Raw genomic sequence first — 25,367 nt, forward strand, 5'->3', positions numbered from 1 at the left:
GAGAACTCTGTTTACATGTTGCTTACATTTGCTCTATAAGCTTCTTTGAGAGTGTTTTTCTAAATGTATGCTGTGTATGCAAATTTAAGGGAACAAAGGGTTTTCTAATAACCTCCCCTCAGCTCTCCTGTCAATTTATCCCTTTACCTACTGCAGGACCCCTCATCATCTGAAAGCATTACCACTTCCAATGCCCCAGAATTACATCTTGAAAAATACAAGCTAAAAGGAAGAAAATACATTTTGCATCAGATGAACAAACAAGCCAATGCTGACCACAGCATTTCAACGTGGATAATCAAAAGCTGAAGTATCAATAGATCCCTAACCCTCAAAGCAAGCACTGAATACAAAGTTCACCAATTGCACCCTGCAATAAGGCCATAAGAAAATAATACATCGCATACAGCAGTTTCTCCTCCTTCCCCATCCCCCACAGTGCTGGGGATCAAACCCAGGCCATGCACATGCTACTGCTGAGCTACATCCTCAGTCCTCACTGAAGCAAATAAACACTTGTTTAAGGAGTTCTAAGTATTTTTTACTCTTTCCTTTCTGTATTAAGAATAATCTCAGCTGCTCTTGTTTCTTCCTTCCTTACTTTTTTTGTTTCATTTTTATGATAGATGGATACATAATAATTGTACATATTTATGGTGTCCATTGTGATGTTACAATTCATGTATTTACTATGTAATGATTAAATTTGTGTCACTGGAAGCCTATTTTAAACTGAGTTCCCCAGTTTGCAATATTGGAATGCCTGGAATACATTAACACGTCTAAATGAAAACCATTCAGATACCTTAATAAGCTGCACATAAGAAATTCAGAGACGGAATTATCCCCTTCCCTTGCCGATTTGCTCTTAATAGTAAAACAGCTACATTCTTCCAAAAGGCTTGGAAATGACTTACAAGAAAGATATCTTTCTAATAAGATCATTACAAAAAGACTTTCTCTATTACCCCCCTTTAATTACTATGTGATTTTATTCATTACATTTTCATTCTGGTTTTGTTTCAAATGCATTACTACTGCAGCTGAAGTATGTCAGGATGAAAATCCTTTCTCAATTGGCATCTCCTAATTTTCTTGTTTCCTTCCTTCCTTTCTTTTCTCTCATCCTCCTATATTTCTTCCTCCCCCCCCCCACCCCCCACAATCTCTGGCTTGAAAATAACATGATTTTTCCCTATGTGTTTCTCTTGTGGAAGAATAGGAAAATTTGGGGAAGAAATAAACAAAATATGGTATAAATATATTTTATCATTTCAAAGATGAAGTAAATGCCACATGCTACCAAAGTGAGACAAATTTCCAGTGGTGTAAAGAAAATTGAGATTCAAAAGAAAAAAAGTGGCCATTTATGATAGAAAAAATCCAACTTAAGGCACACATTTAAATGCCTTTGACCAAGTTATAGCTACAAAACTGATTTTGACAGAGGGACCCTATAACCATACTACTTAACTAGGTAACAGATTAAACATGATGTTAAGCAATATTAACATCACAAACCAGGTACTGATAAATGGTTTACTCTCCCTCCAGAGACAAAATGGTGAAGTTCAAATAGGGAAGATCATTTAGAAAATAAAGTTTTGACAAACACATGGAATCATTTAATGACTTTAAATAAAGCAACATCAAGAAAGATGATAGAAAGTATGAGTTAAACTTCTAATTACATCCAGCAGTAAAACTTAACTCTCGGTGACAACTGAAAGCATAGAAATGAAAGAAATTGAAGAGCTTAGAGAAAGTGGAAGATAGTCTTTTTTTTTTTTTTTCTAGATTGCTTGGACCAAAGAGACTGGCTTTGAATTCATGATTCTCCTGCCTCAGCCTCCCAAGCCACTGGGATTATAGGCATGTGCCACCATGCCTGGAAACTACCTCTTAACCACATTGTGTTCATCTACTTCTCAACTCTATCACCAGCTTTCTCTTCCCACTGCCACCACTTAATTTAAATACTTATCATTTCATACCTTCAATATTTCAATAGCTTTCTAAAAGGCCCTTTCTCATTAGTTTCTTTTGCTCTACCAATTTTCTTGCATTGACAGATGTTATCATTTCTCTGCTTAAAAATGGCCAGATTTCTCAGATCTACAAAATCAAGTCCAAACTCCTCACTGACTTTGCAGCCTATACCTCTTAAGTGCATACTCTATGAAGCTCTATGCTTTAGTTGGACTTAACACTCCACTACCCAAATATGTAAGTTTTCCCTTTGTGTAGTCACCCTCTCTGTTTGCAAAATCTTCATATTCCTTTTCTCAGAATAGTTAAATCAGTACCTCTCCCATGATTGTATCTTTAACTATCACATTTGGATGGAATCCTAGTGCCTGCCCCTCCCCTTGGACTCTTAACTGTGAGCTTGTACCTTACTTATGGCACATAGTACAAGCAATCTCTCACTAAGAGGTTAGGCAGGAATCACATCTTCCATACTTTTTTATTTGGCACAATGCTGAGCTCAGTGCCTAACAAGTAATAGGTTTCACAAATGTTTGTTGAATGAATCATTTCTTTGGGGAATTGAATGTATACAGAACTCTTAGTGGATTTAACAGGACTTTCAGCATTAAATAATCCTGACATTTATAAAAATCCTTGTAGTAAACCACAACAAATAGTCATACAAATTGATGTTGCTGCTTGCTTGTGTATAAAGAGAAACAGAGGCAGTAGGATTCCCATGACCTGCTGAAGGCCACACAAGGAGTCCTTGTTACAGCTATTATTACAGGAAACATTTTCTATGTTTATGCCACTTGCTGATACTGTTTTTCATTCCTGATATTTCAAGGGTTTACATCTGTAACTCACCCAAGAAAGAGGGATTTATCAAGACTACTTTCTAGGCTTCTTTGAAAAATAAGACAATATTCCAAAATTAAGTCTTTCATCCAGTGGGATACTGTGGAATGAAGACGGACATGGTTTCAAGACTTTTCAATTGCATTTATGTTAAGATTAAATTTGTTTTTACATGGAATGCTTTCTTGGCTAATAAAAAATTAAATAATCAGGAAATTATAGAAACTCTAGACATTATTTCACTATAAAAGCTAGAAAAAAGTTCACTTAAGTTAGAGGAGATATGAATAAAACTTAACAGAAAAACAACTTCTGGGATAGGCATTTGACAAAATTTTAAAACAAAAACACAGGGCTAAGGGAGGTATAAAAAATTCTCAAATTGTTACATCAGTGTTAAATATCTTTCACAAATGGGATGAAGAACAGAGGTTTTAAGACAACATGACAATGAGATCTTAAAACAATGTGATCTTGGAGTAAGAGATATTGATAGCACAATGCTATCTATTCACTGTATTTAGAAGCATATAAAAGATGGGTAAAAGTTTAAAGTCACAGAGCAAAAAGGTTTTCTGTTTGCATTTTTGCATGCTAAAGAGAGAAATTAGAACAGCACTAGCTAGATAGCTGGCAAATCATGGCTGACATAGGATTTATCTTATCTAATAATGCACTTACAAGTATTGTGGACTCTATAAATTTATGCATAGTTATGCATAGTTTATGCATAGTTTTCACAGTCTGGAAACTTACCAATTTCCAATTTCAAGTGGATAAAAAAGTTGAGATTGCAAAGAAAAAATGGCCATTTTTTACAGAAAAAAATCCAATTTAAGGCATACATTTAAATATCTTTGATCAAGTTGTAGCTACAAAACTGGTTTCAACAGAGGGACCCTATAGCCATACTATTTAACTAAATAACAGATTAGACATGGTGTTGAGCAATATTACAGAAACTCATCACAAATAAGGCACTGAAACAATGGTTTACTTTCCCTCCAGACAACATGGTCAAGTTCAAATAAGGAAGATCATTTAGATCTTGACAAATATGTTTGTCAATGGCTTTTAAGAAAACAACATCAAGAAAGATGACAGAGGGATGGGGATATAGCTCAGCTGGTAGAGTGCTTGCCTCACATGCACAAGGCCCTGGGTTCAATCCCCAGCACCGAAAGAAAGAAAGAAAGAAGACAGAAATCACAAGTTAAACTTCTAATTGCATCTAACAGTAAAACTTAACTCTGGGTGAGAATTGAAGGCATAGAAATAAAAACATTGAAAACTCAAGCAGGACTGCAAATCTGGATTACATAGCAACAACAATCAAAACACAAATTTAAGAAGCTGAACTGGTTACACGGTGTAAAACAAAAGAAGAAAATTAAAAGATTATTTAGATATAATGAGAAAAGAGCAGATGGCCAAGATTCCTCTGGAATGCATAACACTACAAATCAAGGATCCAATGACACATGGCAAGAAAGGAAAACAGGGTCATTCTCAAGAAAGGTACAAGCAGAAAGCTCATCTCTTAGGACAAAAAGAGCAGTAAGTAAATGATGTTCTAGGAACAAAGTCATGTTCCTAGAAAAACTAATTATTATTTCCAGATGCACAGAAGTAGCTATTCATCCACATTTCACAAAAATCTGGCATTGAGAAAGACAATATTTGCAATGATTTCATATAGTTATGCTAACAGGAAGAGAATTATTTATATATTTATATATTTCCCTGACATGTAAGAGTTTCTTCCAAACAAAAGAGTTGACATATAATATACAGTTTTTCAAATTTCAGACTTTCAAAATTCTCCTGCTTTATGGGGATGGTATAAGCAAACTATGGTTGCAGAGTACATATCTAGCCCTATCCTGAGACTTTTCTCTCTAGATGCCCAATTGCAACTTGGCTGCAAGATGAAGAGAGAAACTGATCTTGAACTATAATTCCATAAGACACCATTTTAAAATAAATTGTGTTAGTTACAAATTGCTCCTTCAGTGTTTTCAGCTGATCTATGACAATTACCTCCCAGCTAGCCAGGTCATTATACTAATGAGTGCCTAGCAGAATTAGACATCAGAGAATATTATACAATAATAACCTCCCAATCTTGGCCAGCTAACCCAGCATTGCAGTGTTTGGGGAGGAGGGTGGACTATGGTATAGAGCAGAGATAACTCAGTGTTCAGACACTCAACAATTAATCAAAGCTTAATATCACAAAATTAAATAATTTTGTCTAAATATTTAAACACACTGCTTCTTTTATTCCTCCTTTTCAAAACAAAATTTCCAAATGATTATCTATGAAGGAAATATGAGCCTCAATTTAAAATCTTAACCAAAATAAGTTATCATGAAACAATAAAAAATGGGAGGGATTAGGAAAAGGAAAGTTGGGTTCTTCTCTCAACTTTCTTGTCTTCAGTTACAAAAACTGAAGGAGAACAACAAAACTTCACAAGTTATTGTGAATTGTGTTGTTAAATCCAACCTAGATGTCCATCAGTGAATGAATGGGTAAAGAAATGTTGTTTATACAGACAATGGAGTTTTACTCAGTCATAAAGAAGAATGAAACATGAAGGTCAATTTACAAGTAAAAATAAATTTGGAGAATGAGGAAAAAAATAACTTATCTAATCTACTGCACGTCTATTCTTCCCCTTACCCAGAGGCAAAAGAAAGACAGTGGAATGAATCTGACATAGTTTTCCCACGTACATAGATGAAAACAACACACTGAATTCCCCCCACCATGTACATCCATAAGAATGGGGTCCTAACTAGAATAAGATACATTCCATGCTTGTATAATTATATCAAAATGGATTGTGCTCTCATGTTTAACTAAAAAGGACCAATAAAAGAGAATGAAATTATGCCATTTGCAGGAAAATAGGATGAACTTGAGATATTATGTCAAGCCAAATAAGTCAAACTCAGAAAGTCAAGGGTTTCTATGTTTTGTCTCGTAAGTGGAAGCTAGAGAGAAAAAGTGCTGGGGGAGATGTTATGAAAATTGAAGGGAGATCAGTATAGGATAGCAAAGGGACCAGGGGCAGGGAGGAGGGAGATAAATTTGAACCATCAGGGAATTATATTGGCCAAATTATATTGTAATATTGTGTGTGTATGAATATGCAACAATATGTACCAATACACATAACGGTAGGATTCGTTGTTACATATGTGTCATATTGTGTACATGTATGAATATATAATAATAAATCCTACCATTATGTATAACTATAATGCACCAACAAAAATATGGAAAATAAAACTCCACAAAAGTACATCCCAGTGTCATGGAGAACAGCATGAACCTGATAAGAACCAGATGCTCTTGGTTTAGTAAAACAATAGCCCTTTTGATGTTTCCTCCATTTCCTTCTTCTCCATAGGGAAAAAAAAATTGGAAGGACATTGGAGTCATCAGGCTCTTTTGATAACTGCATAGGTCATTTTGGGTAAATGACTTTCCCTCACTGGTTCTGAAGTTTCCTCATTTGTAAATGGTAAAAATTTTGGACTGAATGATTTTCTTTCTACAGCCAACATTCTTGTTTTCAAGGTCTGTGAATTATTGTTAGGAGTATGAATACTTTTTAAACTAATTATCAGACTCACTGAGCTTTTGTGCAGCCAATTCTGGAATCAGTCATTGAATGGTTTTCAGAATTTTATTACCATACCCTAAATTTTTTTTTAAGAAGAAAGAAAATGGAAAAAATTTTTCCATATATTTGTGAGCCTCAAAGGGCAGGAGATACACGCATAATATTTAGAAAGCTAACTTTAATTTTTTTTTTTTTATTTTGAGGCATTAGTGGTATAATTTAGTGGTAGTGTGTGCTTAAGCATGCACATGGCCCTGGGTTCAATCCCCAGCACCCCATTGAAAAAAATTGTAGTATGAAATAATTTTAGACTTAAGAAAAAATGCAAAAATAATATCTTGAATCCCAGTATAACCTTCACCTAGATCGCCCAGAAAACCTATATGACTATAACATAATTACCCAAACCAGGAAATTAATACTAACATGAGACTTTTAACTAAACTGGAGACCTTATTTGAATTTCATCAATCTTCTCCCTAATACCTGTGACCATGACACATTGGATGAGAACTGGTCAATTATTCTATGGAATGCCTCTCGCTTTGTGTCACGACAATGAAAGACAAGGAAAGACTAAGGAACTGTCATAGATTGGAGGTGACTAAGGGGACAGGACAAGTAAACACAAAGTGGGATTCTGAATTGGATCCTGGAAGAGAAAAATGACATTATGGAGAAAGCTGGAGAAATTCAAATAAGGTCCTGAGTTAAGAGTCCTAACACACTGTTAATTTCCTGGTTCTGATAACTGTGCTATGTATGGTATGTAAGTTGTTGACATTAGGGGAATCTGGGTGAAAAGTATACAGGAACTGCCTGCATTATTTTTGTAAGTTTTCCTTAAGCCTAAAATTATTTCAAAATAAAAAGTTAAAAAAGAAGGCTGAACTATCAATATATACTTAACTAAGTACAAATAATAATTCCATTTTTCTTTCAGAAGAGGTTTTTGAAAATCAATAAATATCACTGATTTCTACCAGTGAAGGATACTTCCTTTTTAATGTCAGTATCATAGAAGATAGAGTTCCTTAAGTAAAATTTTATTTTCCTTGACTCTTAGACACAAGCATTACTCCTGTGTCTTTGTAGTGCCTCTCTGATGGAGCTTAAAATGGTGCTAAATCTTGTGTAATCTGATGACCCTTGGGATTATGTTGCTAGGAGTCTAGTTTCTGGTAAACTCTCCCTTAGCAAACAGGGATGAGTAAATATTCAGTTAAAAATGGTCAAATTTTAGCCAGGTGTGGTGACACATGGGTCTCTAATCATAGAGCTTGGGAGGCAGTAGTATCCTAAGATCAAGGCCAGCCTCAGCAACTTAGGGAGGACTTGTATCAAAAATAAGAAGCAAATTAGGATTGTGCAGAGGGGAGGGGAGAGGGTGTGGGGATGAGAAGGATGGTAGAATGAGAGAGACATTATTACCCTATATATATGTGTGATTAGACTATTGGTGTGACTCTGCACTATGTGTGCCAAAGGAATGAAAGTTGTGCTCCATTTGTGTGAAATGTGTCAAAATGCACTCTACTGTCATGTATAACTAATTAAAACAAGTTATAAAAATTAAAAAAAAAATAAGAAGCAAAACAGGCTAGGGATAATGAGCTGGGAATGTAGGTTAGGGGTAGAGTGCCACCTAGGTTCAATGCCCAGTACCAAAAAAATAAATAAAAATAGTCATTTAAAAAAAAAAAAAAAAAAACTAGTGAAAACTGCTGTGACTAGAGAGTATACTGGTATCTTGATCAATTTTATGAACAAGGATACATTCCCATCCTTATGCCTCTATTACAGGTTCTACTTGTCAAATGTTATGCTTGTGATCATATGTGATATTTGAAGGCAATGTAGGGTTGATTCATTTGCACTATTTTATCAGTTTGCTTCATATAGGAAAGTATATGGGTTGACATGAATATTCCCTGACTATGCCTGATGCTATGACCTTAACCAGGAAATAACTGTGACAAAACTACCTCAAGTGTGGTGGGCAAATGCAAAGGGTGTTGAATTGTCATAATGAAATAATGACAATTTACTTCCTTCCTAGATAACAGGTGGCTGATACCACATATTGCTTCAAGTATGGAGTTGAAAATTCAAAACACCAGATAACAAAATATTGTTGAAGCAGAATAACTTGGCCATGAAAACAATTGCAAGCGTTGATTTAATTTTTATAGTGATGAACCTTTGTGAAATCCAAGGGACATTCACTAAAAATACCAACTCAGATCAACTGCAAACCAGAGTATCAAAAAGTTGGCATAGGTCTGGGGCTTTATCTCAGTGGTAGAGTGCTTGCCTGGCACATGTGAGGCAGTGGATTCGATCCTCAGCATCACATAAAAATAAAATAAAGATATATGTCCATCTAAATACTAAAAAATATTTTTAAAATGTTGGCATAGAATGGATTAAGTGATACTTTGAAGGAAATTTTGAAATAAATTGTGCCAAGCAGACCAAGCAACTGAATCAAAAACAGCTGCATACCAACATGACATGAGACTCTTCTGTCTCTGGAAATTAATCTGCAGGCTGCACCATCTAGATTTCTATCTGAAGATGAGACAACTTTCATCACTAAACACTCAACATTCATGGAGTGATGGGCATAGCACTTCAGCACAATTCATAATTAACCTTCCAACTCACCCTTCTCATTTTTGTAACATTCCCTCATTATGAGGTGAGTTAAAGACATTGTTATCTATTGGACCTATTATGAAGGCAAAGGACCATCATCTGATACAATAGTGAGTGCTAAAGAAATTCGTATAAAAACAAAAGCTGCAGCCCCAAACTCAACAAATGATTGCTTCAGTTATTTAACCATTCATGGAAGAAGAAATAGTACACAGATGAATTTCATGGTGTTTAAATTATACAAACTCAAGAGGGGTAGTAAATGGTGTGGTAACTATTGAGGTATGTTTTTTGTGTATTATAGCTATGACAGTGGCACTACCCCATAGGTCAATTATCCTCAACTTGCCATAGCTTTCATGCATATTGTGGAGAAGAAATAATAGAAAAGGGAACTACAAAGCTTTTGTGTAGACATGGAACTCTGATGAATGTGCTATCTAAGTGGCAAATTAAATAACTGTTTCAAAGACTCTGTATATTTGAAAAATTAAGTTTTTCATTAAAATTTGAGGATGTAAGGATTATGCAAATTATCTTTATCCATGTGACTGGCCATCAGGATATTAACACAATGCACAAATTATTTTTTAAAAAAACAGATACTGGATATAGTAGAGGGAACTGGGACCAAACACAGAGCAGGCCCAGCGGCCTGCTGAGGGGCAGAGCCGCCCCCCACCCCCCTCGCCTGCCAGGTAGGGGAAGGGTGACCACCGACAGAAAAGGCCCAGTGGCCCAGGGCGGGACAGAGCTTCCAATCACTCCTGCAAGGTAGGCGGGCCTGCGACCCACCAGCAGAAGAGGAGCAGCCGCCTGCTGAGAGGCTGAGCCGCCCCCTCCCCCTGTGCCGGCATAGTAGAGGGAACTGGGACCAAACACAGAGCAGGCCCAGCAGCCTGCTGAGGGGCAGAGCCGCCCCCCACCCCCCTCGCCTGCCAGGTAGGGGAAGGGTGACCACCGACAGAAAAGGCCCAGTGGCCCAGGGCGGGACAGAGCTTCCAATCACTCCTGCAAGGTAGGCGGGCCTGCGACCCACCGGCAGAAGAGGAGCAGCCGCCTGCTGAGAGGCTGAGCCGCCCCCTCCCCCTGTGCCGGCATAGTAGAGGGAACTGGGACCAAACACAGAGCAGGCCCAGCGGCCTGCTGAGGGGCAGAGCCGCCCCCCACCCCCCTCGCCTGCCAGGTAGGGGAAGGGTGACCACCGACAGAAAAGGCCCAGTGGCCCAGGGCGGGACAGAGCTTCCAATCACTCCTGCAAGGTAGGCGGGCCTGCGACCCACCAGCAGAAGAGGAGCAGCCGCCTGCTGAGAGGCTGAGCCGCCCCCTCCCCCTGTGCCGGCATAGTAGAGGGAACTGGGACCAAACACAGAGCAGGCCCAGCAGCCTGCTGAGGGGCAGAGCCGCCCCCCACCCCCCTCGCCTGCCAGGTAGGGGAAGGGTGACCACCGACAGAAAAGGCCCAGTGGCCCAGGGCGGGACAGAGCTTCCAATCACTCCTGCAAGGTAGGCGGGCCTGCGACCCACCGGCAGAAGAGGAGCAGCCGCCTGCTGAGAGGCTGAGCCGCCCCCTCCCCCTGCGCCGGCATAGTAGAGGGAACTGGGACCAAACACAGAGCAGGCCCAGCGGCCTGCTGAGGGGCAGAGCCGCCCCCCACCCCCCTCGCCTGCCAGGTAGGGGAAGGGTGACCACCGACAGAAAAGGCCCAGTGGCCCGCGGCGGGACAGAGCTTCCAATCACTCCTGCAAGGTAGGCGGGCCTGCGACCCACCGGCAGAAGAGGAGCAGCCGCCTGCTGAGAGGCAGAGCCGCCCCCTCCCCCCCGCGCCTGCAAGGTAGTCGGAACTGAGACCACCATCAGAACAGGTCAGACCTGCAACCGAGAGACAGAACAGGCCCAGTGGCCTGAGGAAGGGTAGAGCCGCCCCCCCCCCACGCCTGCAAAGTAGGCGGACCTGCGACCCACTGGCAGTACAGCCCCAGAGGCCTGCAGAGGGGCAGTGCCGCTGCCTGCGCCTGCAAAGTAGGCAGAACTGCGACCACCGACAGAACAAGCCTAGCGGCCCGCAGAGGGACAGAGCCGCCGCCCGCGCCTGCAAGGACGGCGGACCTGCTACCGACTGGCAGAGCAGGCCCAGCGGCCTGCCGGCGTGGTAGGCACATTGCCCCAATTGGCGGAGGGGCAGAGCCGCCGCCCGCGCCTGCGAGGGAGACTTTGCAACTATACAAGACCAATATAAATATATAGGGGGAAAATTCAATAGCACAACAGTTTCACCAAGAAGAAAGGAACGCGAATAGTATGAAGAGACAAGGAAAGAAAGGACCACAAGCATTGCAGGTCAACTCAACTTTAGAAGAGGTAATAGCTGCAGCTGATGGAATGTCAGATAAAGAATTCAGGATATACATGCTTCAGATGATCTGGAGTCTCAAGGAAGACATCAGACAGCAAAATCAGACAATGAAAGATCACTTCAACAATGAATTACATAAACAAATCCAAGAATCAAAAGATCAACTATACAGGGAAATAGAGGTTATAAAAAACAAACAAACAGAAATCCTAGAAATGCAGGAAGCAATAAGCCAACTTAAAAACTCAATTGAGAATACTACCAGCAGAGTAGAACACTTAGAAGACAGAACATCAGACAATGAAGATAAAGTATTTCAACTTGAAAAGAACATAGACAGCTCAGCAAGACTGTTAAGAAACCATGAGCAGAACATCCAAGAAATATGGGATAACATCAAGAGACCAAATTTAAGAGTCATTGGGATACAGGAAGGAACAGAGTTTCAAACCAAAGGAATGAGCAATCTATTCAATGAAATAATTCGAGAAAACTTCCCAGACTTGAAGAATGAGACAGAACCCCAAATCCTAGAAGCCTACAGGACGCCGAATGTGCAAAATCATAAGAGACCCACACCTAGACACATTATAATGAAGATGCCCAACATACAGAATAAGGAGAGAATTTTAAAAGCTACAAGAGAAAGGAAGCAGATCACATTTAGGGGTAAGCCAATCAGGATAACAGCTGATCTTTCAACACAGACTCTGAAAGCTAGAAGATCCTGGAATAACATATTTCAAACACTGAAAGAAAATGGGTTCCAACCAAGAATTGTGTTTCCAGCGAAATTAAGCTTCAGGATGGAAGATGAAATTAAAACCTTCCACGATAAACAAAAGTTAAAAGAATTTGCAGCTAGAAAACCATCTCTTCAAAACATCCTTGGCAAAACATTACAGGAAGAGGAAATGGAAAATAACAATGAAAACCAACAGTGGGAGGTAGGACACTAAAGGGGGGAAAATAATCAAAGTGGAAAACAAACCATGTTTAGTAACATAAATAAACAAATATGGCTGGAAGAACAACCCATATCTCAATAATAACCCTAAATGTTAATGGCTTAAACTCACCAATCAAGAGACACAGGCTAGTAGAATGGATCACAAAACAAGACCCAACAATATGCTGCCTACAGGAGACGCATTTGATAGGAAAAGACATACATAGGCTGAAGGTGAAAGGTTGGGAAAAATCATATCACTAATATGGACTTCGGAAACAAGCAGGAGTATCCATACTCATATCAAATAAAATACATTTTAAGCCAAAGTTAATCAAAAGGGATAAAGAGGGACACTACATACTGCTCAAGGGAACCATACACCAACAAGACATAACAATCATAAATATATATGCCCCAAACAATGGTGCAGCTATGTTCAACAAACAAACTCTTCTCAAGTTCAAGAGTCTAATAGACCACCATACAATAATCATGGGAGACTTCAACACACCTCTCTCACCACTGGACAGATCTTCCAAACAAAAGTTGAATAAGGAAACTATAGAACTCAATAACACAATTAATAACCTAGACTTAATTGACATATATAGAATATACCACCCAACATCAAACAGTTACACTTTTTTCTCAGCAGCACATGGATCCTTCTCAAAAATAGATCATATATTATGTCACAGGGAAACTCTTAGACAATACAAAGGAGTAGAGATAATACCATGCATCCTATCTGATCATAATGGAATGGAACTGAAAATCAACGATAAAAGAAGGAAGGAAAAAGAATATATCACTTGGAGAATGAACAATAGGTTACTGAATGATCAATGGGTTATAGAAGACATCAAGGAGGAAATTAAAAAATTCTTAGAGATTAATGAAAACACAGACACAACATATCGGAATCTATGGGACACATTGAAAGCAGTTCTAAGAGGAAAATTCATTGCTTGGAGTTCATTCCTTAAAAAAAGAAAAAAACAACAAATAAATGATCTCATACTTCATCTCAAAATCCTAGAAAAAGAAGAGCAAAACAACAGCAAAAGAAGTAGAAGGCAAGAAATAATTAAAATCAGAGCTGAAATCAATGAAATCGAAACAAAAGAAACAATTGAAAAAATTGACAAAACTAAAAGTTGGTTCTTTGAAAAAATAAACAAAATCGACAGACCCTTAGCCATGCTAGCGAAGAGAAGAAGAGAGAGAACTCAAATCACTAACATACGGGATGAAAGAGGCAATATCACAACAGACACTTCAGAAATACAGAAGATAATCAAAAATTATTTTGAATCCTTATACTCCAATAAATTAGAAGATAGTGAAGGCATCGATAAATTTCTTAAGTCATATGATCTGCCCAGATTGAGTCAGGAGGATATAGACAACCTAAACAGACCAATATCAATTGAGGAAATAGAAGAAACCATCAAAAGACTACCAACTAAGAAAAGCCCAGGACCGGATGGGTATACAGCAGAGTTTTACAAAACCTTTAAAGAGGAACTAATACCAATACTTTTCAAGCTACTTCGGGAAATAGAAAAAGAGGGAGAACTTCCAAATTCATTCTATGAGGCCAACATCACCCTGATACCTAAACCAGACAAAGACACTTCAAAGAAAGAAAACTACAGACCAATATCTCTAATGAACCTAGATGCAAAAATCCTCAATAAAATTCTGGCCACTCGGATACAAAGGCACATCAAAAAAATTGTGCACCATGATCAAGTAGGATTCATCCCTGGGATGCAAGGCTGGTTCAATATAAGGAAATCAATAAATGTTATTCACCACATCAATAGACTTAAAAATAAGAACCATATGATCATCTCGATAGATGCGGAAAAAGCATTCGACAAAGTACAGCATCCCTTTATGTTCAAAACTCTAGAAAAACTAGGGATAACAGGAACATACCTCAATATTGTAAAAGCAATCTATGCTAAGCCTCAGGCTAGCATCATTCTGAATGGAGAAAAATTGAAGGCATTCCCTCTAAAATCTGGAACAAGACAGGGATGCCCTCTCTCACCACTTCTGTTCAACATAGTTCTCGAAACACTGGCCAGAGCAATTAGACAGACGAAAGAAATTAAAGGCATCAAAATAGGAAAAGAAGAACTTAAATTATCACTATTTGCAGATGACATGATTCTATACCTAGCAGACCCAAAAGGGTCTACAAAGAAACTATTAGAGCTAATAAATGAATTCAGCAAAGTGGCAGGATATAAAATCAACACGCATAAATCAAAGGCATTCCTGTATATCAGCGACAAATCCTCTGAAATGGAAATGAGGACAACCACTCCATTCACAATATCTTCAAAAAAAATAAAATACTTGGGAATCAACCTAACAAAAGAGGTGAAAGACTTATACAATGAAAACTACAGAACCCTAAAGAGAGAAATAGAAGAAGATCTTAGAAGATGGAAAAATATACCCTGTTCATGGATAGGCAGAACTAACATCATCAAAATGGCGATATTACCAAAAGTTCTCTATAGGTTTAATGCAATGCCAATCAAAATCCCAACGGCATTTCTTGTAGAAATAGAGAAAGCAATCATGAAATTCATATGGAAAAATAAAAGACCCAGAATAGCAAAAACAATGCTAAGCAGGAAGTGTGAATCAGGCGGTATAGCGATACCAGACTTCAAACTATATTACAGAGCAATAGTAACAAAAACAGCATGGTACTGGTACCAAAACAGGCGGGTGGACCAATGGTACAGAATAGAGGACACAGAAACCAATCCACAAAACTACAACTATCTTATATTTGATAAAGGGTCTAAAAGCATGCAATGGAGGAAGGATAGCATCTTCAACAAATGGTGCTGGGAAAACTGGAAATCCATATGCAACAAAATGAAACTGAATCCCTTTCTCTCGCCATGCACAAAAGTTAATTCAAAATGGATCAAGGAGCTTGATATCAAATCAGAGACGCGCCGTCTGATAGAAGAAAAAGTTGGCTACGATCTACATACTGTGGGGTCGGGCTCCAAATTCCTCAATAGGACACCCATAGCACAAAAGTTAATAACTAGAATCAACAAATGGGACTTACTCAAACTAAAAAGTTTTTTCTCAGCAAAAGATACAATAAGAGAGGTAAATAGAGAGCCTACATCCTGGGAACAAATCTTTACTCCTCACACTTCAGATAGAGCCCTAATATCCAGAGTATACAAAGAGCTCAAAAAATTAGACAATAAGAGAACAAACAACCCAATCAACAAATGGGCCAAGGACCTGAACAGACACTTCTCAGAGGAGGACATACAGTCAATCAACAAGTACATGAAAAAATGCTCACCATCTCTAGCTGTCAGAGAAATGCAAATCAAAACCACCCTAAGATACCATCTCACTCCAGTTAGATTGGCAGCCATTATGAAGTCAAACAACAACAAGTGCTGGCGAGGATGTGGGGAAAAGGGTACACTTGTACATTGCTGGTGGGACTGCAAATTGGTGCAGCCAATTTGGAAAGCAGTATGGAGATTTCTTGGAAAGCTGGGAATGGAGCCACCATTTGACCCAGCTATTCCCCTTCTCGGTCTATTCCCTAAAGACCTAAAAAGAGCATGCTACAGGGACACTGCTACATCGATGTTCATAGCAGCACAATTCACAATAGCTAGACTGTGGAACCAACCTAGATGCCCTTCAATGGATGAATGGATAAAAAAAATGTGGCATTTATACACAATGGAGTATTACTCTGCATTAAAAAATGACAAAATCATAGAATTTACAGGGAAATGGATGGCATTAGAGCAGATTATGCTAAGTGAAGCTAGCCAATCCCTAAAAAACAAATGTCAAATGTCTTCTTTGATATAAGGAGAGTAACTAAGAACAGAGTAGGGTCGAAGAGCATGAGAAGAAGATTAACATTAAACAGGGATGAGAGGTGGGAGGGAAAGGGAGAGAGAAGGGAAAATGCATGGAAATGGAAGGAGACCCTCAGAGTTATACAAAAGTACATACAAGAGGAAGTGAGGGGAAGGGGAAAAATAATACAAGGGGGACAAACGAATGTCAGTAAAGGGGGCAGAGAGAGAAGAGGGGAGGGGAGGGGAGGGGAGGGGAGGGGAGGGGAGGGGGGATAGTAGAGGATAGGAAAGACAGCAGAATACAACAGACACTAGTATGGCAATATGTAAATCAATGGATGTGTAACTGATGTGATTCTGCAATCTGTATATGGGGTAAAAATGGGAGCTCATAACCCACTTGAATCAAATTGTGAAATATGATATATCAAGAACTATGTAATGTTTTGAACAGCCAACAATAAAAAATTAAAAAAAAAAACAGATACTGTGAGTAGACAGCTTATTTAAATAATAAAGTGGCTATTTATATCCATTAGCTGTTACCTAGTCTCTGAATTAAACATTTTCTAAGCTTTAAAGTGCACTATGCATTTTGAAAACAAATGCCTTCCATAATATTTTCTTTAAAATATTTAGTTTATAGAACTCTTTTGTCTAAAACCATGACCTAAAGTGTATCAATGCTTAGGAGGGTCACATATCTCCTGCCACATTCTGGGATGCCTACAAAGACAGAATCTACGAAGAACTCTGTACCAAAGAGAAAACTACAGAAACAATGATACTTAGTGAGAAGAACTGTTATCATACTCATAGCAACTGAATTTTGGCATAGAACATGAATTTGTAGTTTTCTATAATAAATTCTAATTAAATAAATTTTTAATATCTTTATTTTTTTAAATTTATTTTTATGTGGTGCTGAGGATCGAACCCAGTGCCTCACATGTGCAAGGCAAGTGCTCTACTGCTGAGCCACAACCTCAGCCCCACTAAATAAAATTTTTTGATGCACTCCTTAAAAAACATTTAGTTGAGGGGCTGGGGTTATGGCTCAGCAGTATAACGCTTATCTCACACATGCAAGGCCCTGGGTTTGATCCTCAGCACCACATAAAAATAAATAAACAAATAAAATTTAAAAAACCATTTAGTTGATAGAACATAACGTTTCATTTAATTCACTTTTGTAGTGATGCATGGTTTTTCATTTGTGTTATGTTTTTGGCATTCTCACAATTGATCATGAAAATAAGGTGGAAAAATTGTTAGGTAGAATGAGATGAAGTCACTCAAGGTTTGTAAGATTCAGGAGCCCAAGGTCAAGTACAGTTGTGGGGTTAGGAGTATACTCCAGATCTTCAGAAACCACATACATAAAGTGCCTAGTGCAGTGGACCAATCTGAGTATGAATGGGATGAAAAAGTTGCCTTTCCCCAACCCTGACTAGTGCACTCTTGCACGTGGAGGCACTGCCTAGTCCTACAGTAGTAGATTGAAGTAATATACAAACAACTGTAAATGAAACATGAATGACCCCAAAATAAAGAAAGCAAAATAAGTCTTTTAGTCATAATGTATCTTGCAAATAAAAGGAATTCTGAGATTTTCAACAGTAGGAATTACCTTTACCATAACAAGTTTCCATTCTTGAACTAGAATGATCTTCAATAAAAACTAAGAACTTGAAATAAGTTAAGAGTAACTACTGAAGTGCATTTTGAATATCCCTAATCTGAAAATCCAAAGCGCTCCCAAATCCAAAACTTTTTGACACCAACAAGATGTCAAACATGGAAAACTCTACAACTGACCTCATGTGACAGGTTATAGTCAAAATGCTGTTGCACTAAAAATACTATATAATTTCATGCTTAGACTTGGATTCCTCAAGATATCTCATTACATACATGTGAATTTTCTACAGTCTGAAAAACTCAGAAATCTGAAACACTCCTGATCCCAAGCATTTCAACTAAGGGATGCTCAGCCTGTCGTACATCATTGGAGAAAATGTTTTCTGAAGAAACTTTCACATGAAAGAATACATCTCTATTAGCCAATGCCACCATAAATAAAAATGTTAATGAGGTAAAACTGGTCATGATGAGGGTAAAACAATATCAAGAAATTGAAAAGTTTCTTGTTAAGCTTAATTCATTTTAACATATTTTGAAAAAACATCTTGAATGCATCATAGAAAATCTTATTAATTAAGCCAAGAATCCATTACTATTTTTTGCTCCTATGCTTTGATTTTGTACATCTTTATCCTTAATTTAGGGATAACTATGAATAAAACATGAAAATCAATGCATCTTCTTGTTCTGCAATCATATATGTCCTATTCTACATAATACCTCATCTTCCTCATATTTTGTTTATACTCCAGTATAACATTAAGATTTGAAGAACTTGGTTGTAGAACTTTCCTTATAAAATGTAGTCACAAATCTGGATTTGGTCAATTAGGTATTCAAGAAGAAAATTAAATGAACCTAGTGAGTTTATTTTGTTTTGTTTTGCAGTGCTGGAGATGGAACTCAGGATCCTGTATATGCTTGGCAAGGGCACGACTGAGCTACATTGCCAGTCTGTGAGCCTAGTTTTATAGTTATGTCTTTATGTTAAAGGTTCAAAATATACTTTTAGTAAAAATCTTCTAAATGCCATAATTTTCTTCCTGAAAAGTAAGATTTTCACCTTATACTATTCCAGTCTGGCTTTGTCTACCTCTAAAAACTGGTCTCTGCCACATGTATTTTTATAGTATGGATAATCAGCTACATTGTAATTTGGTAAAAGCTTCTCTAGGTTATATGAGGATTTCTATTACTGTGTTCAAAATCTAAATCCATTTTTTAAAAAAGCTAACTATTAGCAAAACTAATCTCTCCTACAAAAATTCTTGTATCTATCTTTATAAGGGGTGAGTGACCTTTAGACTGGCTTATTTCTATAAGCACAAAGTCTACATTCTGTTTTAAAAAGCAAAACTTACCAATTCCATGCTGTTATTAATTTTAAACATTTCACAGCACATCATATTTTGAAAAACATAGAAATCAACCAATTTAAATTACGTGCATTCAAATGGTGCTCACCTTTAGAGAATCAAAACAGGCTACCACACGACCATTTTCCACATGGCAAACTCTTGGTGGATGGGCAAACTTGCAATCTGCATCAGGTCGAGAGCAAGTTCCTCTCTGAAATTCTCTGCAGACTTCTAAAGTCAGCCACTTGGTATCACGAATCAGGGCAACATTGACAGCCGTCATATTGAAAGCAAAATTATAATCAAGTGCACCCTCTTTAGGAGAATATCACTATGGATTGTTAAAGGACTAAAAATGAATTAGGGGTAAATGTGAAAGACACCAAGTTGCTTTGGCAGAATGTCTATTTGTTAGCACTTAGGTTTCCATTTAAGTCAAATCTGATCTAGTCAAATAAAAAGTCACTCATAAAATCAAAGTTGTATCAGAATAACTAAAAATCAAATTAGAGACCAACTCCTAAGAAGGCAACTGTAAAGCTTATAGATAGTGAATGGTTTATTTTGTTCCTTTGCTGAATTTGCCTCAAAAAACTGGCAGGCTTTCAAAAGAATTCTGTGCTGTCTAGTTGATGTTTTCAATTATTCTTATAAAAAGCATATGCTGCTTGCTGCCCTTCAATTTGTGCAAGGGTCTCAGATCAGGGAGAGAAAAGTTTTTCTCCCTATTTCTTAGTTCTAAAGAGTAAGACTGGGGAAGATGTTACAACCCGAAAACCAGCTTTGCTGCAAAATCGAGGGGCGAGAAAATGACTAAGAAAACTGCGAATCACAGAAAAAAAAATGGACAAGTTGCTGACAAGTGAACTACAAGCACGCCAGGTTTTGTAGGAGGCAGGGAGCGGGGAAGGGTGTGGCAGGGAGAGGGGTTGGTAAAGAGACAGCTCTAGAGTAGAATCCAAGCAGCAGAGTTTTCAGAAAAGGCACTTTTCAGAACCTGCAAGAAAAAAATAAATAAAATTAGCTAAAATACTACAATGCTTCCATTTCAAACTCTAGATTTGGAAAGAAAAGTAACCATATTCTATTTAGAACAGGAAGCATCTACCTACTGACGGTGCAACAGAGTACAGTCAGCTCTTGTAAATAAAAAGGGTATTTCCCAATGTAAAGCTATGCACAGTAAACGAAGCAACTGCTTAGATTTGCTGCTGTAGTACAAAACTGGGCAACAACCCAAACTTTTAAATGTTATTATGTTTTACCTGGTTAAGGTAGAAATTCATTTTGGTGTCCACTGTGCAGAAAATGTCACAGCTTAACATGACAGTCCCTTATGCATTCATAATCCACTTGTGTGTCTCCAGTTTTTAGAGGCTATCATCAAAAACCTGTCTTTAAACTAACTTTATTATAGTCTGATTAAAGGCTTGACCTTTAATCAAGCTCAGTGATAGAGCATTTGCCTAGCATGTTTCAGGCCCTGGGTTCCATCCCAGGCACCACCAAAAAAAAAAAAAATTAAAAATTGATCATTTTTTTCCAATAGCAATAGGAATTGCTAAGAAAATTTAAGGTGTACTGAGAAGTTCCTTCTATGTGTATTGAAAATATAGTCATTGAAAATTCATAAAAGAGTCATGACACAACTAGTTGGAGACTCACTTTATATGAGGTAGTGTGGAGAAATGAAATGTAAAATGTGCTTTGTATAAAAAAAATTCTTTGAAAAGATCCCATACTTTTTTTCTCATGGGAATATTGTCCTTATGAAGGGAAATCAGAACAGCTCAGAAGATATTAGCATACAGATATAAGTGAGACAGAAAGCACTGTTCAGTAATATATTAAATATTGTGCAGCTTTAAGGTTTGAAGTTTAACCCAGTGTCAACCAGCACCAGTGTCAAGCAACTCAGCTGAGAAGATATATGAAAGGTTAATTTACTGGCAATAAATCATCAACATGTGCCAAAATACCACTGAAGGAAAAGTAAGCTCTGAGTACCAGACTAGTCAAGTAATTGTTAAAGTCATCAATAAGTGGAATTAATGTTCTTGAAAATATTTCATTTAACCTTTTGAACAATACTTTCAATAAGTTTACAGAATCTGCTTGTCCTTTCTAAATTCTGGAGGAAATTCAATATCTCCTGATATTTCAGATATCAATGGGGAATTAAATACCTGGAAAATTCATGCAAGCTTATTTATTCCAGAGCCAAAAATGTTTTTCTCTAAGTCATTCTTTATGGGAATCTTTCTAAAATATATTGTAAATAGCTTTGTCTTCTTAAAAATCATTTAACATAAGTTGGCCTCTGTTAAAAACTTGGAGTCATTAATGTCTGGGGAAAGATTACAGTGCTTCTTCATAGGTGGCAGACTATTAATTGTTACTTCGTATGTCACTTCATTTGCTGCCTTAATATCTGCCATAGTAAATTTTCGAGATCCATTCTGGAAAATCTAATGGTCAATCATAAATGTTGAATAAGAGTTAGTTACTGAATGAGGGGCCTAAGGGACAAGATAGGGATTTTGTTGCGAATGTTCTATAATGAATCCTCACTGCTTGGAGCGTCCTTTTACAATACACTACATGCAGAACTGTGGTTCAGAGAGTTATGGTTGTCAGAGAAATGACCTCTGAAAACACAGTAATTAAAAAAAATCCTGATGGGGTAAATTTAAATCAAAACCACAATGCAATAAATACCACTTCATAACTAGCAGGATGGTTATAGTGAAAAAAGACAGAAAAAATGAAAAATTGAAATCTTCATACATTCTGGGTAGGAATGTAGAAGAGTGTAGTTGCTAGGGCAAACAGTTTGACACTTCCTCAAAATGCTAAAATTACCTTATAATCTAACACTTCTATACCTCAGTATAAAATGAAAATAATTTAAACAAGATTCAAATGAATCCTTGTTGCTAATGTTTATAACAGCATCATTCACAAGAGCCAAAAGGTAGAAACAACCCAAGTGTCTACCAAAAGATGAATGGATAAGAAAAATGTATTATGTCTGCACAATGTAATATTATTCTGCCATTAAAAGAAATGAAATGCAGATAGTTTTACAACATGGCTGAACCTTGAAGATACTACAGTAAGTAAAATGAATCAGTCACAAAAAGGCACATATTCTATGATTCCATTTACATTAAATGTCCAGAATAGCCAAATCTACAGAGACAGAAAGTAGATAAGTATTTGCCAGGAGCTAGGAGGGGGGAGATACGGGGAGGACTATCTAATGGACAAGGAGTCTTTTTATGGGGGTAATGAAAATGTTCTAGAATTAGATAGTGATGATGGTTACACAATATATTAAATATATTAAAAAACATTCACTAAATCATATACTTTTAAAAAAATGAATGAGTTGGGTAGTGTGTAAATTATGTCTCAATAACTGTTTTTAAGTCTAAAAAGACATGATAAGCAAAAAATAATAATAATCCTGATGAGTGTTAGGATTGGCTAACTCAAGCTTTCTTAGATTCTGCACAAAAAATTTTCTCAGTAATGTTGGTTACTAAGTTAAATTTCAATAGTAAATCAGTTTACATACTGTAACTGCCTTGATATGTCATGAATAGTACAATGAAAGAGTGTGTTCTGGGGGGTTGTAAGTTTATATTAGAACTTAATCCTACAGCTAAATTATATTGGCTGTCTGAACACATTTGAAAGAAAAATAAACAAAAAAAGGAAAAAAATATATATAGGTTGAAGATTTGCTCAGAACATAAACATAAGGATCTGGAGAAAAATTTCTATGGAGATCCATCAAGTAGAGAAACAGATAATAAATAATAAATTTGAATTTTGAACTTTTACAAATGAAAAGTGCAAAAGGGAACTGGCCTCTGGCCATGCATTTTATGTAACATCAAGAATGAGAGAAGAGGGATTTTTTACTTTGGCCTGTAACCTCAGATGGGACCCTGGCCAATTCCTCAAAGCAGTTCTAGCCAGCACATGTCTTCCTTCTGACTGGAAATATTTAGTGGGGCTAGCTCAGAGGAAATTAGGTGCATCAAGTAAAGGGAGCTGGTGTGAGGAGGGGGAGAAGTGCTCTTATGCAGCTCTGCTTATCTAACTCTGTATAAAGGACAGAAAGAGATGCCAGTTTCCCCTATATTCTTTTTTTTTTTTTTTTTGGTATCGGGGATTGAATCCAGGTGCACTTAAGAACTGAGCCACATCCCCAGCTTATTTTGTATTTTATTTAGGACGGGGTCTCACTGAGTTGCTTAGTGCCTCACCATTGGTAAAGCTGGCTTTGAACTCACAATCCTCCTGCCTCAGCCTCCTGAGCCACTAGGATTACAGGTATGCACCATGGTGCCTGGCTTCCTGTATTTCCTGTATTTGTAAGAGGGTCAGGTTTGTTTGAGGGGACAGCACAGCTTTATCTTGCTGAGTAACAGGAATATGTTTTTGCTTTTTGTGATTTCTAGTCCTGTAAAGTAGAACATGGCAAATTACCATTTCTTAATGCACTTGTGCTTTATTGTAATTGAAGTTCACAGGTGCTTGTATTGCATCAATCTGTGGATCTCTCAAAATATTCCATTCCTTTTTTGTGATGCTGTGCATCAAACCCAGAGCCTTGTGCATGTTGTCTCAAAAATACTCTGAAGCATTATTGATAACTCAAATATGCCTATGAAGGAAATGAAGTTCATAGAAGTTAAGTTACGTATTTGAGGTTTTTAAACCTTAAGTGGTTAAACCATGTCTCAAAGCAAGATCTTCTGACTCCAAATCTTGTGTGTGGGTCCTGATAGAGAAATGTTAGGCGAGACCATTTATCTCCCCTGGGAATCTTAAGCAAAGAAAATCAGTCATTTTTGCAGAATACTTATGATTCCTTCTCAAAATTGCATTCTTACCCGATGGATCATCACTTTCACAATATCCCTGAGTTGTGCTGAGCCAACATTTATTTATCAAGTATCTACTATATGCTAGTCACTATGCTACACATTGAACAAGACTGCTAAGGTCCCCACTCTCACAGAACTTGCTATATTCATTTAAATAGAGAAGTAACGTAAGGCACAGCGAAGTGAAATGATTATTAAAGTTTATGAAGAGCTAGAAGTACACACTAGGTATTCTGCCTTCAACACAAATCTCTAATTTGCCATGAATGAAACACTATGACTTAATACTCTTAAACCTACACTCAAACACTAGTGCATGGGAGTAAGAGAGAAATACCTGGGAATTACTCACAATAAATTTTATTGCTATCCAGATTCCTCTTGGAGAGGGTACTACCATTCTCATCTTACAGATAGGGAAATAGAGGTAGAGAAATGTTAAGTGATTTAATTTGCACAACTTCATGTAGGTAGTAGGTGATCAAGCCATGGTTCAAACTAGACAACTGACTCCAGAACCCACTCTATTAACCAGGCCTCAATACTGTGTATCTTTTATGGCACAGGTCACATTCTTCCTTGTTGTAGCTGCTTCGGGTGTTAGAACATTCTCCAGAATTCTTTTTTAAAAGATATTAAGATTAAATATTTTGGGAGGATAAGATAGGAGGATCACAAGTTCAAACCCAGCCTAGGCATTTTAGCAAAGCCCTAGGCAACTTCAAAATGAAGGGCTGGGAATGTTCTGGGACCTCCCTGGGTCCAATACCCAGCACCAAAAGAAAAAACAAAAAAGATTAAAAGATAATTTAACACTAACCCTTCTGCTATTCCATGCTAGAAAGAAGTTTTGTCATTGAACACCCCCTGGGCTGGCTGAGCTTTGGCCATATCCCTAGGTTTTGAATTCCCTGGACTTAGAAAGTTGAATATTTTCTCACAATTCTAACCTTCAAATTGAGATAATAGTACCTGGAATTCTTATTATACAGTATATTTAGACTGCCCTCAAGGATGGTCTATTCCTGATCAGTTGATAGCAGCAAGATCTTATAAAAATATGGAATATGTAAATAATTCCTATCTTTATATTTGGATATAGTAGGTGAATCTTTGGAATGATTTTGCCCAACAATGAATGTGATAAAGTTG

General features: G+C 37.5%; 1 protein-coding gene across 8 annotated transcripts in view; it reads right to left on the reverse strand.

Annotated features, from left to right (window-relative positions):
- Window positions 1–25,367, reverse strand: part of Mbnl3 (muscleblind like splicing regulator 3) — a 122,725-nt gene that overhangs the window by 49,723 nt on the left and 47,635 nt on the right. For 7 of the 8 annotated variants that reach the window (XM_071606138.1, XM_071606141.1, XM_071606137.1 and 4 more), the window contains exon 2: window positions 19,421–20,311. The exons of the other annotated variant lie outside the window; for it this stretch is intronic. In XM_071606138.1, coding sequence (XP_071462239.1) covers window positions 19,421–19,597 — 177 coding nt within the window. In that variant the 5' untranslated portion in view covers window positions 19,598–20,311. The remainder of the gene's footprint in view (window positions 1–19,420; window positions 20,312–25,367) is intronic. 8 annotated transcript variants of the gene reach the window in all.

Source organism: Marmota flaviventris, chromosome X (assembly GCF_047511675.1).
Source record: "Marmota flaviventris isolate mMarFla1 chromosome X, mMarFla1.hap1, whole genome shotgun sequence".
NCBI lineage: Eukaryota > Metazoa > Chordata > Mammalia > Rodentia > Sciuridae > Marmota > Marmota flaviventris.